Below are 14,704 nucleotides of genomic sequence, written 5' to 3' on the forward strand. Positions count from 1 at the left end.
CTGAGAGGGTAGAGAGCACAGCTCCCCAAGGATTGCTGAGAGAAAGAGCAGCCAGGGTTCCACTAGGCCTGCACCCCCAATCTCATACACCCGAGGAAGCCCTTTATATAGACAGGCCTGGTTTAGCTCAGGAGTCGGCAGCGCTGAGTGTAAGTATAGCCTGGCGACAGACCATTAACAGCAGCTTCCCTTTTAAAAGTATCTGCTCAGGGGCTGGAGAGACAGCTGAGTGGTTAAAAACTTTGATGTTCCAGAGGACCTGAGTTTGGGTCCTAGCCCCCATATGGAGTTGGATGGGAACTCATAACTGTAACTTCAGCACCGGGGGAACTGGACACCTCTGGCCTCAACAGGCACCCACACCCACGTGCACATACCCGCACACAGACACAAGCACATAATTGAAAGCAAAATAAAAAATTAAAAATGAACAAAAGCATCTATTCTGAGACAAGCATTTCATTGGGAGGGGGATCTTATACTTTTTAATTTAATATCCGCACTCATCCAGTGGTTGGGCCTATTTTACCAAAGAGGAGCCTGGGATCCAGGATGTGAAGCCAGCAACCCAAGGACAGCAAGTCCTCAGAGCTTGGGACTTGAACCTACCAAGGACCCAGTTCTGCTGTTGCCTGGGAACAGAAGAGGGAGGAGCTGCCAGGGAGAAGGGAGGAGGGGACAGGGAGAGGGCAACCTCTCAGCAGCGCACACTGACGACAGCAGGTGATTTTTTTCTGCAGCGCGCACACTCTCAGCATCTTTTCTTGATCACCCCCCTCCCTTGCTGAGCCGCAAAAAAGGGTGGGGCCGCCTCTCTGCAGTAGAGACGGCGGCGGCGGCGGCGGCGGCGGCTGCATCACCACGGGTACCGATAAGGCCGAGGCAGCTGTACTCTCTGCTCTGTCTGGGTTGGAGGTGACCGCTGCCAAGCCCTTCTAGGCGGCCGACTTGAACCAGACGGAAAGGAGACACGAGCCTTTTTGCCCAGCCCTCTCTCTGCGCCATGGCTTAAGCCCACAGCCTCCTTGCCAAGCATCTCCTCCCTCGCCCGGGGTCTGCGTGACACCGGAGCCGCAGGAAGGACGCGCCCAGACGCCCTAGGCCTGGACTCTGGGACGCCGAACCTCGCTCTCATCCGTCACCGGCCACAGCAGGTCCTCTGCCGAAGGCGGTTGCAGACGGTAATCGAGGGACTTTGTGGACTTTATTTCAGCTGTATCTCGTCCCCAGGTGCTCTTTGAGGGAGGAGGACAAGGAAAACAGCTGCTAAGGGGAGGAAGCGGTGGGAATCACATTGTCGGGTCTGGAGTGGGGTTAAAAGGAGATTGGGGGTTTGATTTAGGACCATCAAGATAGAGAGGACCGATTTTGCACCTAGCATCATGGCGTGGCCGTGCATCACAAGGGCCTGCTGCATCGCCCGCTTCTGGAACCAGCTGGACAAGGCGGACATTGCGGTGCCGCTGGTTTTCACCAAGTACTCGGAGGCCACGGAGCATCCAGGGGCCCCGCCGCAGCCGCCAGCGCCGCTGCAGTCAGCGATAGCGGCCCCCTCGCGCGCTGTCGCCATAGAGACGCAGCCGGCCCAGGGAGAGTCGGATGTAGTTGCCCGGGCAACAGGGCCGGCGCCCGGGCCTAGCGGCGACCGCGAGAGTGCAACCGCCCCCGGCCGGAGTGGCCCGGGCCTGGGCGCGGCCTCGGGCTCCACTTCCGGCTCAGGCACCGCGGACTCGGTGATGCGACAGGACTACCGCGCCTGGAAAGTGCAGCGGCCAGAGCCCAGCTGCCGGCCGCGCAGCGAGTACCAGCCTTCCGACGCGCCCTTCGAGCGCGAGACACAGTACCAGAAGGACTTCCGCGCCTGGCCACTCCCCCGCCGCGGGGACCACCCCTGGATCCCCAAGCCGGTGCAGATCCCTTCGACTTCTCAACCTTCCCCGTCTATTCTTGGGGTGCCCAAGCGTCGTCCGCAGAGCCAAGAGCGCGGGACCATGCAGACCTCTACCGAAGCCCGGGACCCGGAAGGCGGTGGAGGAGCCGGGGTGCTGGCGGCGGGAAAGGCGTCCGGTGCAGACCAGCGTGACACGCGCAGGAAGGCAGGACCCGCCTGGATGGTGACTCGCACCGAAGGGCACGAGGAGAAGCCGCTGCCCCCGGCCCAGTCCCTGACCCAGGAGGGCGGCCCTGCAGCTGGAAAGGCCTCTGGTGCAGACCAGCGCGACACACGCAGGAAGGCCGGGCCCGCATGGATGGTGACTCGCACAGAGGGGCACGAGGAGACGCCTCTGCCCCCAGCCCAGTCCCTGACCCAAGAGGGAGGTCCTGCAGCTGGAAAGGCCTCTGGTGCAGACCAGCGCGACACACGCAGGAAGGCCGGGCCCGCGTGGATGGTGACTCGCACAGAAGGGCACGAGGAGACGCCACTGCCTCCCGCTCAGTCCCTGACCCAAGAGGGAGGTCCTGCAGCTGGAAAGGCCTCTGGTGCAGATGAGCGTGACACGCGCAGGAAGGCAGGACCGGCCTGGATGGTGCGTCGCTCTGAGGGGCACGAGCAGACACCCGCTGCCCATGCCCAAGCCGCAGGGCTCGAAGGTGGCAAAGGGCGCGCCGTGGCAGATGCCCTCAATAGGCAAATCCGGGAGGAGGTGACCAGTACAGTGAGCAGTTCCTACAGGTGAGACAGGGGTAACAGGTGATGCTGGTCACCCTCGTCCCCTCGCGAGGACTATCCAGGGTTCATTTCCCCACAGAAACCTCCTCATTCGGCCTCCTCTCTAGTGCTGTGCCACGCCTTCTCTCCTTAGCCACATTCCAGAACCCTCATAACCCAGACTTCTCTGCCCCGCCCTATAGGAAAGCCCTTAACATTTTCTACCCTGGTCTTCCCAGCTTACCCTTTGTGCCACCCCTAAACCACACTGTCCTCCTTGCTGCCTAGCTCAGCACCCTACCCCCCACAGAGCCCTTGTCAGTTAAAGCTAAAGTGTGCTTTCCTCCTGTCCTGCCCAATTCTCCTGCTGCCCAGGCCTGGATACTGCCACCCCCAGCCCCACCCCAGTTGGTTCCACTGCCACCCATTCATTTCTCAGTTCTTGCCAAGCAATCCGTTCCACTCCCTAGTCCATTTCTTTCTCTTGGTCTCTCATTGGCTTCCTCCCCCAGTCCCTGGCGGACACTCACGTGCCACACCCTTTTCTAGATTTCCCACATGTCTCACCAATGACTCTCCTTCTCCAACACTAGTACTTTGAATTCGTTTTCCTCCCGATTCCTCAGTAGCTTTGGCACACTGGGCGAGCTCCTTAACCTTCCCCGGCCTGAGATCTTATCTGTAAGATGGAATCAATACAAGTTATCTTAGGACTGTCCACACAAGCGCTGATTTAGAGTGACATTTTCTGTATAGTTTTGAGGATTGACTGTATGCCAAACACTGTGCTGGCCGTTGGGAGGATGGAGAGAGGTGACTCATGAGGACTGGTCATGCCTGGGATGTAGTGGTAGTTTTGTTGTTGTGTCCATTACAGTTTCCTACATGATGCCTCCTTCATCTAGTGTCTGCTTCTTAGATATCTCCAGCCCTCTTCCCTACCGAGGCAGATCCTCTCTCCCTCTGGGTTCAGTAGATGTGTTTCTTATCCTCTCTGGCACATTCACATTCCTCCTAAATGAATGCATTCAAGGATGGAAGCATCCCCCATTTTACACACACACACACACACACACACACACACACACACACACACTCACACACACACTCACACACACACTCACACACACGCACACGCCCGTCTCTAGAATTCTCCTGGGCTGCAGCCTTGGCCTTCCAGCCTGCTTTCTCATCCTTCATCCATCCAATGTGTATTTCGGAATGTTTAACTTTTAGGCCTTCCTTTATATGTCAACCAACATCAATTAGCTGATAGACCCTGGTTGACTCGAACTTGGGGTTCCGAGGAGGCAGGTGTGCCGTGATGAGTGAGCGAGCTAGTATTGTCCAGGCGTGGCTCCTGGGGCCCTTCATCGGTGCCATAGTCAATTGGGCACCTTTTCCCTGCCAGCGTGATAGGAAGGACTGTAGAGTAAGTGTCCTCTGTCAACACCGTGCGTTTCCTCGGGTCAGAATGATGGTCTTCAGTGGACATGGCAAGCATTCCTTCACACACAGCAAAAGACTAGAAGATATAGAAACTCTCTCGTTAAGGCAAAATCAGACCCCTGCCTCAGAATTCCGTGTCTTCCCGAGGTCTGCCTCCCACGCTCTCTCTCTCTCTGGGTTAAGTGGTATCACAACCATACTGGTAGTGCGCCACTTGCAGCTCTGGGTCAAGGAAGGAGGAAGCTCCTTTTCCTTGGACAGCCGCAGGGAAGTGATGTTTGCACTAGTAGTGGAAGATCAAAGGGAAGAAGGGAATGGACAAGCAGGGCGTTAAAACCGCACAAAGGAAGACAAGCTTTCTTGTTCACAAGTCCTGGCTCATTATCTGAGAAGCCTGTGGGGAGCCTGACCTGGGATTGCTGCCCCCTTTGTCTTCCTATTTCCACTCTGCCCTGTCCTGGAGGGTGGTACCTTACCAGCCACCTGGCAGGATCTTCTTTCTTCTCACCTTCATGGAGAGCATGCCAATCCAAGGTTCCCACACTGCCTGGGGTGATGCATTCAGTTTAGGTTTCTGAGCTGGCTGGATTCAATCTGTTGGCGGAAGCTGGGTCAGACAGTCGGAAAACAAACATGGCCCTCGGAGGCACTCACTGCAAATGTTGGTCTGTGCCTTTGTTCTGTATAGCAGTCTTCCCCACAACAAAAACCTTACCTGTCACAGGCATACCCTGCCTCATGTTCCCAATTACGCAAATACTGGATGATTAGACTGAGTAGGGGACATGGTTCTCTTGATGCCTGTGAGAATGACCGCTTTTACCGGCTACCAGAAGTCTATCGACCTAGCAGGGACAATCTTTGAACATCTCATTTTTTTTTTAAATCACTTTTTCTGCAAAACGCATACATATGACTCTGTGACCATCAGTGCTTTATTTTGAAACATTAAGAAAATGAGTTGCTGAAAGACAGACTTTTCTTTAGTGAAAAATTTGAATTTATGCCAAATTTGTTGTGAAATTTACTTTGTTGCTGTTGTTGTTTTTCCAGAAGAAACATTAACCAATTCTAGAGAAAGGGACTTTGGGTGAAAGTAACTGTGAAGAAGTAATATATTCTATAAATTAACATAAATATACTGTAGAGAAAATATGTTTGGGATGTATAGGCCTATTTGGAACATTGATTTTTTTTTCCCCCTTGCCTATTGTCTGACATTCTTTTTCTTGCTATGATTCTGGACAGTTCCTTAAGTATGCTTCACATCTACTGTAGAGGGGCCTAATCACCATAGAAACCAAATTAGGCTTCATGTCAATGACAATTTGATTTCTAAAACCTTTTCTTCTGCCTCTCTCCATAAATCATGGTGTGTTTACGCCATGGCAGCTGGTTTCTCTCATGGGCTTTACAAGTGACATCCATCCTCTGATAGCAATTTGAGCAGTTTGCTTTAGTAGGGAGAAAAGGCCATATGATCCATCATCATCATATACTGGTGTGTAATGTAATGTACACCCAATATGCAGGATCATACATATGCTAAATAACAGTCAGTAAATAACATCTGCTATCCCGGCCTATTCTGGTTTTGAGACATTGTCCTGTTCAACAGCTCATTTGATTTATAACCCATCACACTGGCCTGAGATTTTTGCACTCAAGTGGTATCTGAGGTATCTTTGTCATTATTCATAATCATAAGGTTGATTAAATTTTAATATATTCTTTTTACATAGATGATACTATAAAATCGAGAACTGTGTCTTAAAGGTAGATTTTATTGAGCAGTCATTTGTGACATTTGACCTGGCATCCTCAATTAGGAAATAGATGAGTCATAAGGAAGGGATTAAAATTCCCCTCCCAGTCAACCCCATTGCCCTGGCTGTCAGCTAATAGGGATGGATGTGGTAGCAGGTGCTCCCTGTAGAGATGCTAATGACAAACTCTTCCTAGATGAAATCAGCGGGGGCTCTGCGAGGTGCAATTTATAAACCAGAGGCAAAATACTTGAAAAATGAAAGCAATAACAAAGTCAGAAAGAAAAAGAACCCTTGGTGTCTGCCTTCCAGCTTCGCATGAAGGTTGGAGAAGGCCCATCTGACTTTGCTCTACTTCCCAAGTCCTCATGTCAATCTGAGATACTGACTCTTCATCACCTTCCTCGGCCCTGCCTTTCAGAATGATTCCTTTCTTTCTACTCACAATGAACTATATGAACTCTTTTGTCTTGGCTTACTTGTTGAATATGCCAGCTCACATCTCCCCAGCTCACGAGCACTCAAAGGGAAGGGTTTTGTTTGTCCTGCTTGTGTATTTCACAGTCTAATTCTGTGCTTGGATTTCTTGATTGAATGGGATTTTTAGGGCTTAGTGAAAAGTTTATTCACCTACATATTGATAAATTCCTTTCAGTTTCATGTGGTTGAGCTTAACAGCATAAAATGACCACCAAGCTACATGCCAACCAGGGTGCTGGTAGACCAATGAGTAAGTTTTAATCTTACCTAAGGAAGGAGGTCATGTCTTCTTTAACTGGAATAAATCCTGAATTCTGCCAAGTTACACCAGAGAGAAATGCTCACCTGGGGAAGGCTAGCGGGGCCCACAGGCCTCTCTGTACAAGCCTTCACCTAGGGCAAGTGTCTCAACCTCGATGCATAGCAGTCTTTAAAAATGCTGATGCAGGGCCTGAAGAGATAGCTCAGTTGGTAAAGGGGTTACTGTGCAAGCGTGAGGGCCGGAGCCTGACATATAAAATGTCAGGGTGGGCAGCATGCTCCTGTAACCCAGCTCTGGAGCAAATACTGACAGATCCCTGGAGCTTAATGGCCAGCTTGCCTGAATTGGTGAGTTCTAGGCTCAGTGAGAGACCTGTGTCAAAAAATAAGGTGGTGCAGCAATACCACAGAAAATACCTGATATCAACCTCCACATGCATGTGTGTACAGATATGCATGCACACAAATGGGTAACATACATTTTTTTTAAATGCTAATGTATAGGTGTCCCACCCAGAAATTCTGATGCAGTTTATCTAGGCTATGGTCTGAACAGCTGAACATTCTAAACTTCTCAGTGATTCTGTAGCCAGCCAGGTTGTGGTCTCTTCCTAAGTCAGGGTTCTCAAACTTCAGGATGTGGAAGAACCACCTAGGGAATTTCCCAAGCATCAGATTCCTGGGCATGTCCTCAGACATCCTATTGGGCAAGTTTAAAGTGGAACCCCCACATCTATTCTTGTTGCTGAGTTAGACTTAAGGCTTTCTTTGGCAAAACACTGCTGTCTGTTTTTAAGGAATAAGTTGCCTTTGTACAAACATGCTAAACATGCTTTTTATTCATGTCTCTTACATCTTTAACTGACATAATTTTCCTCCTTAAGATCTTATATGGGTTTTTAAAGTTTGATATCATCTTTTTACAGTTTAGTCTGTAGTCACCTCATTGATTTTTATATTCATTTGGAGAATGATTTAGGGATTAAATGCCCTAGGGCTGGAGGTTGGCTTAGCTGGAGGTTGGCTTAGCAATTAAGAACAGTTGCTGCTCTTGCAGCAGACCTGAGCTCTAGCACCCATATCCGGCAACTCAACTCATAAGCACCTGTAATCCAGCTCCAGGTAGTCTGACACACACATGTTCAGAGATATACACACATACAGACATACATAAAAATAAACCAAAAAAAAAAAACAAAAAAACCCTCTCTCCTCATGTGTCCTTGTCCCACACCCCTTTTAAGGCTCACCTTCCCCCCATTAATAGAGGATGTCTCCTCCAGTGCAGAAGTGTCACATACACTTGGATACCACTTCTGGACCCCTTGTTCTGTTCCATTGGCCTGAGCTAATGCCACACTCTCGTCTTCTCCTACTTATACACTGTCCTTTCATTCTGCTCCTTTTGTGAGGAGCATAGTGGTTACATTTACTAATGTATTATTGCTCTGATACATTTATTTTTCTAAGTTAATCTTGTGTTCCATAACCTTATCACATTGTAATTAGTTTTTGTTTGTTTTTGCTTTTTGAGACAGGGTTTCTCTGTGTAGTTTTGGTGCCTGGATCTCGCTTTGTAGACCAGGCTGGCCTCGAACTCACAGAGATCCGCCTGCCTCTGCCTCCTGAGTGCTGGAATTAAAGGCGTGCGCCACGACCGCCCGACTTGTAATTAGTTTTGTCTATGGGATGATTTTACATATCTAGCACATGGTAGTCTATTGACAGGTTTCCAATATGTCTGGGTCCTGTTTGCGTTGTTTTGCATTTGTTAGAATATCCAGTGTTGTTTTGAGTGGTCCGGGATGATAGATGTCTGTCTGGGAGCACAGGACTGCTTCTAACATTTCATCAGTAAGGATGGAGTCTGCTGTGTTTTCAGAGAACGGGTTAGGAAACGCCTCATTCGACTTACGCCAGAAACTTTTAAAAATGTGGATGGCTGTTAGATCCCACTGAATAATTTTTCTATATCATCTGATGTTCGGTTGTACTTTTTATGTTAATAGATTTCTTCCTGATACCAAGGCATATTTATTGTCCTGTGATAAACCTTGCTTGGATAAGAGAAATGTTTTTATTATGCTGAGCTTGGCTTGTTGTTTTTAACTTAAAATACTGGCATGTGCATTTGTAAGGGAAATTGGTCTGCCATTTCCATTTTTTTTAAAATATTGGATTCATGTAATATTGGGATGAAGTTGTAAAATTAGATGAATAGACTCCCCTCCTTTAAGTTGCTTGGAACAAGTTGTGTAAGAGGGAATGCTCCTTGAATATCACATCGGCATCTCCTATGCACCCTCTGGACCTGCTTTTTTCATGAATGTATTTTACTACAATTTAGACATCTTCAATGCGATTCGTTTGTTTACTTTTTCTATTTCTTCTTGAGCCAATTCCAGCCGTTGATGTTGATAGTTTCTGGTTTCTAATTTTAGATTTTATTGACATTAGCTGGGCCTTTAATCCCAGCACTCAGGAGGCAAAGCCAGGCTGATATTTGTGAGTTCGAGGCCAGCCTGGTCTAACAAGTAAGTTCCAGGAAAAAGGTGCAAAGCTACACAGAGAAACCCTGTCTCAAAAAACAAAAAACAAGCAAACAAAAATTATTGGCATAAATTTGATAATAGCATTCTTTCAAAAATTTAAATCTCTATTTACCTGTGGCTCTACCTTTTTCATACCTAATATTAATGTGTTCCTTCTTTCTTTTTTCAAGGTTAGTCTTATTGAGATTAATTTTGCTTCTTTGTCTTCCCAAAGAATGAAATTTTGGTTCTGTGTCACTTCCGTGGTGGTCCTTGACCTGTCAGGCCTTGGGTATGGCAGTCTTCCCCTCTGGTTGGCGTTCCTCTTCCCAGGGCTCGTTAGCATGCATGTTTTCAAGCCACCAAATGGCTGTGTCTCCCTTAGGTCACGCCCTGAACTAAGTCCTGGGGTGATGCAGTGTCCCTTGCTCCCAAGAGCTTGTGTCTAGTGTTTGTCGGCCGGCACACACGTGCTGTGCAGTTACTGTGCAGGGTGGGGTAGGCCACAGAGAGAGGAATCAGTTCCCCCCTGCTGGAGAGTTATTCAGAAAGCACTCAGGAGAGAAAGTGAGTGGTGCGCTCCGGCTTGCAAGATATGAGTGGGCACTAAGTGGGAAACGGGTCAAGGAGGGACCAAGACAGGATGAGGCCAGTTCCTTTATCCTGTAAACAAAGGAAATCAGGTGGGAATTTGAGGAAAGGTGACTTGGCCAGCAGTGGGAAGGATGGACTTGAGGAATAAGTCTGTGTCCAGGTGAGAGAGGATAAGACCTTCAGCAAGGGAAGAGTGCAAACGTGTGTCGATGGTACAGAATAAGATACTAGTGCTGAAACAGAAAGGGGCGGGCAGCATCTAGGACATTCCCTTGATGCCTGCTCCGTAGAGCTGGGAAACAGTGAATCATTCAGTGAGCTGGACAGTGCAGTTTGGACAAGTTGAGTTGGCAATGTCTTCAGAAGGTTTACAAAGAGATTCTTAGTCAAAAATTAAACCAGAAATACTACTGGCACAATCACTTTATAGCATTCTTTTGTTTGCCCTATGACTCAACAGCTCCTTCCTTAGAACATGCCTAGCAGAAATGAACACAAATGTGTGCAAGAATGCAAAGAGCATCTTCACTAGAGAAACGCACACAATGCAAGTGTGTATGAGCACACAGGTGACGGAGAGTATTATCGCAGGGACAAGTGGGCAGGAGAACACTTCCCTCTGAGTTGCCCTGCTCTGATTTCTGGAGCTTGTGGATACATAAAGCAAAGGGGACTGTTAGGTGGATCTTGCAGTGGGGAGAGGAGCTTGGATAACCCTGGGAGGCTGAGTGTGAGCAGAAAAACAGGAAGACAGCTGCCAGTGTTAGGGTGATGCAGGTCGTAGTCTTGGCTGCCTGCTTTTAGGTTTAAAGATGGAAAAGAGTCTGTGCGTCCAAAAAGCAAGCAAGCCTCGAAGCTGGGGGAAGGAGGAAATGTCTTCTGCTTGCGCAGTCCCCAGTGAGACCCGTTAGAAATGACGGAAGAGCTGGCCTTCCGTAAGTTTCTGTGGGCTCTCTTCTCTCCTCCTCCTTTTCCTTCCCTCTATCTCTCCCCTTGGGATTGAACCCAGGGCCTCGTGCATACTAGGCAAACCCTCTACCACTGAGCTACATCATCAGCCCTATTTGTTTTTCCAGACCGGGTCTCAATAAGTTACCCTAGTTGGCCTTGAACTCACTGAAGAAGGCCTCCTAGGTAGCTGGGATTCCAGGTCCATGCCACCAGGCCCAGCTTTGTGTTCTTCCGACCATTCCGTTCTGACAGTTTGTTACGGCTGCTGTAGGAGACTGATACACAGAGATTTCCCATCTCGGCACTGAGACATTTTCAACGGGATGATTCCTTTTCATGAAGGGCTGCTTTTTGCACCACAGGGTATTTGGCAACACCCCGGCCTCTCGTCTGTTCACATCATGCCAGTGGTATTTCCTATCCTTCCCTGCCCTGAGTTGTAGCAATAAAAATATCTCCATAAAACATCCCTGTGGCAGCAAGGATTTATTCCTAACTGAGAACCATTGCTATATAGCAATGAAAAAGACCGTGACACACAAGAATTTAAATAGATCACAGGCATAATGGTGAGTGAAAGAAAATAAATACAACTGCATTTACTGCATGACTCTTTTTTTTTTTTTTTTTTTTTGGTTTTTCGAGACAGGGTTTCTCTGTGTAGCTTTGCGCCTTTCCTGGAACTTGCTCTGTAGACCAGGCTGGCCTTGAACTCATAGAGATCTGCCTGCCTCTGCCTCCTGAGTGCTGGGATTAAAGGCATGCGCCACCACCGCCCGGCAGACTCCTTTTATATGAAGTTCAAAAACAAGCAGGAATCACTGATGGCAGGTAGAATAGTGGTGCTCCCAGTGAGTGGGTGGGTAGCGGGCTGAGAAGAAGCCTGAGGAACCTTCCAAGGTGTTGGGAAAGTGTCTTCTGGATGTCTATCTGAGTTAGAGTGGCATCAGTCTACAAGAGCCAATGGTTAGGACATGTAGACTTTGTTCTAGGTGTGCGTGTGCGTGTGCGTGCGTGCGTGTGTGTGTGCGTGTGTGTGTGTGTGTGTGTGTGAATCAAAATACAAAGTAACTAAATGAAGATGTAGTTTGATGCTCAGGAAGGAGAAAGGGCAGAACAGAAAAAGAAAGATTTGAACAACATCCACCTGTTGGTGAGAACCAAGCCCAGAGATGCTAGTCTGGGTGGGGGAAGAGAAGAGGGGAGGGGAGGGGAGGGGAGGGGAAGTACACTGAGATCAGAGTTCAGCATGCACTGATCTCAGGGTAGGGGTGGGGGTCAGTGAGTGACAGGCTGTTGTCCCCCATGCTTGCCTGCCCCACTCAAGAGGAGAGTAGGCCCATCACTGACTGTCGCTACCCGCTAGCTTCCCCCACACTGGCAAGACACGTTGAATACTGTGTAGTGAATAACGCTTCTCCTCACTTATTCCACATTGATGCGTAATTATTTGCACATGAATGGAAGGCTTTTGCAGGGTCAAGCCTAATGTGGGGTGGGAAATTGTGCCCAGACCTCAAGCCACAAAACCCCTAAGAGCCGGGGAAACACTTGCTTCATTCACTCTGCTGTGCCCTGTGGTCACTGTCCATTTCCTAACGGTAACTTCAGAAAGTTGGCCCACTTGGTGACAGTTCCTACAGTGCATTTTCTCAAGCCTCCTACCTAAGGCTTACTCGCAATTAAATCACAGTGATTAAGAGGAAGGCAGACAAAGCTAAAACTGAGACAGTAGAGGCAGCGCTCTGCTTCAGCTGTGCTTGCTGAGTGCCCACTCCACCACATGCTTTCACCTGTCTTTATTTCAGGGCGTGGGCACATGCATGTATGCACCTGTGCATGTGCGTGCGTGCGTGCGTGCGTGCGTGCGTGTGTGTGTGTGCCTGCCGAAGGATATCACACTCGGTGAGGTCCATCTTTGAGACAGGGTCTCTTACTGGGACTTGGGGACTGCTAATCAGGTTGGCGTGTCTTGCCAGAAAACTCTAAGAATCCCCCTGCCTCTGCCTCCCTCTGCCTTTCCAGCACGTGCCACGTACCTGGCATGTTGTATGCTTGCTGTGTGTTGAACTTGAGCCCTTGTGCCAGGGTACCATACTGAGGTGTACTTGTCTTCCCAGCTCCTATTTAGGCTTTTCTATGATCTTTTAAGGTAAATCTATGTAGCCCTGGCTGGCCTGGAACTTACTAGGTAGACCAGGCTAGCCTCTAACTCACAGAGATCCACCTGCCTCTGTCTCCTAAGTTAGCCAGGCTAATATCGCCATATAAAGATGTAAAGCAGAGTTAGGGAAAGGTGGGAACTGAGTTCCCATGGCCAGTCAGTAGTCTGACAGGCCCAGAAATCCACTTCTCCTCATTCCAGAACATGGCCCTGTCTGCCCTGTGCAGCTCCAGCATGTCCATTGTATTTCCCAGCCCTCACTTATTCTAGAACACTCTGTTCCAGAAAGGGCTGCTGCCTCAACCAACCTCTGCTGCTCCCTCTCCTAAATCAATACAATCACCCTCCATCAACATTGTTTGTGTGTTGGGGTGGGGTAGAGAGGTCTCCCCACTCCTTGTCCTGAGCTCTGTGTGGACCCCTCTCCCTCCAGGGTGAGACTCAGCACTTTGGCTTGAGGTCAGCACTTTCTAGGATCAGGCCTAGCTTGTGCATCCAGACTTTCTGCTTCCTGCTCCCACACTTGATGCTTTTCCCGGGGGGGTGGGGGTGGACGTGGGGTCTCAGCCATGGTTGTACATTGAAGTCCCAGGGACCCCAGCAGGTGCTCTGGCCAAATCCCATCCTGAGCTGAGTCATGAGCCCCACACTCAGCCGGTATGCAATTTCACTCAGTTTTTCCTCAGAGCCGCCTCCTCCTTCTTTCTAAATCCTTCCTATCCTGGGGGGGGGGGGGGCTTTTAGTCTGTTGTGAAAGAGGCTTTTGCTGTAAAAGCAGGGAATTAGGTTGGATTTATGTGGTCTTAATTCCATAATAATAACGCAGGGGGATTAATAGTTTTATTTCAAGTTCAATGCAGCCATCTTAAAAGCATGAAAGGCTGGGACACTGGGCCTCTCTGTGGCTGGCAACAAGCACATGACCCTTTTTGCAGGGGACCGCTGTCATGAGGGAGCAACGTGAATTCATTATCTGAGTTGCCGGCAGGCCACCATGAAGGTGAAAACCAGGGACCAGAGTTGGGGGGGGGGGGGGGGGGGGGGGGGGAGACCTGCAGGGGCTGGGTGATTCTGTTGGAAAACTGGAGGAGGGAAGAGTTGCTTGCATCCGAGAGGTGTCCTGGTGTTTTGAGAAGGAGTTGGTGACCATCAGAACCAGAGTTTGAATCCTGTGTGGCCTTGGGAAGGTCAGTTCAACGGGGACAGTAACACAGTAGCGGCCTCGCAGAGTCCTGATGACCCTGGAGGAAGTTAATGCTTAATACGGTACAACAGCCACAGCCAATGCCGCCCACTGCTTTGTTGTTATTGTTCTGAGAGGGTGGAACAGAGTGGCTTAGGATGGAAGTCTTCACTTATCCATTCAGGAGACCCCTGTGGCCCCTTGCCTCAGGCACTCACTAGGCCAAGCCTTGGTGGTGTGGTGATGAGTTACTCTGTGTGAGTGCCTGGTCCAGTGAGAGGCACGAAGCAGGAAAATTACAGCTGTAGGAGCCGGTCAGTAGTAGGAGCCTGTGGGAAACACTGAGGAAGCCTGGTCACAACCATGTGCTGGAGAAGCTGTGCCTATGTGAGTCAGGGCCCAGAAGCTAGCTTCATGTGGAAGGAAGGGACCAGGAGGAGGCATCTGACAGGGAGGTGAGGGGGCGGACAGCCAGGTGTCTAGTGTTGTCTGGGGCTTTGGGTTCCATTGCTGTCTGACGTGTTAACTATAAGACGTTGGATGTGTGACATAACCTTTTTCTTCATTGGTAACACACAACCAGCGACACCCACCTTGTAAGATGTTGAAAGGCCTAACAAACACCCCATTAAGCCCACGCCTCTCTTACCTGACTCCTCTGTCAGCACTCCCAGC

At 49.4% G+C, this 14,704-nt stretch overlaps 1 protein-coding gene across 2 annotated transcripts in view; it reads left to right on the forward strand.

The window, feature by feature from the left end:
- Positions 1–685: 685 nt before the first annotated feature.
- The window catches only part of Map6 (microtubule associated protein 6), a 74,122-nt gene continuing 60,103 nt past the window's right edge, over positions 686–14,704 (forward strand). The window contains exon 1 of one of the 2 annotated variants that reach the window (XM_036186895.1): positions 686–2,674. In XM_036186895.1, coding sequence (XP_036042788.1) covers positions 1,383–2,674 — 1,292 coding nt within the window. In that variant the 5' untranslated portion in view covers positions 686–1,382. The remainder of the gene's footprint in view (positions 2,675–14,704) is intronic. The other variant, XM_036186890.1, reaches the window with a different exon arrangement.

Source organism: Onychomys torridus, chromosome 1 (assembly GCF_903995425.1).
Source record: "Onychomys torridus chromosome 1, mOncTor1.1, whole genome shotgun sequence".
Classification (NCBI taxonomy): Eukaryota; Metazoa; Chordata; class Mammalia; order Rodentia; family Cricetidae; genus Onychomys; species Onychomys torridus.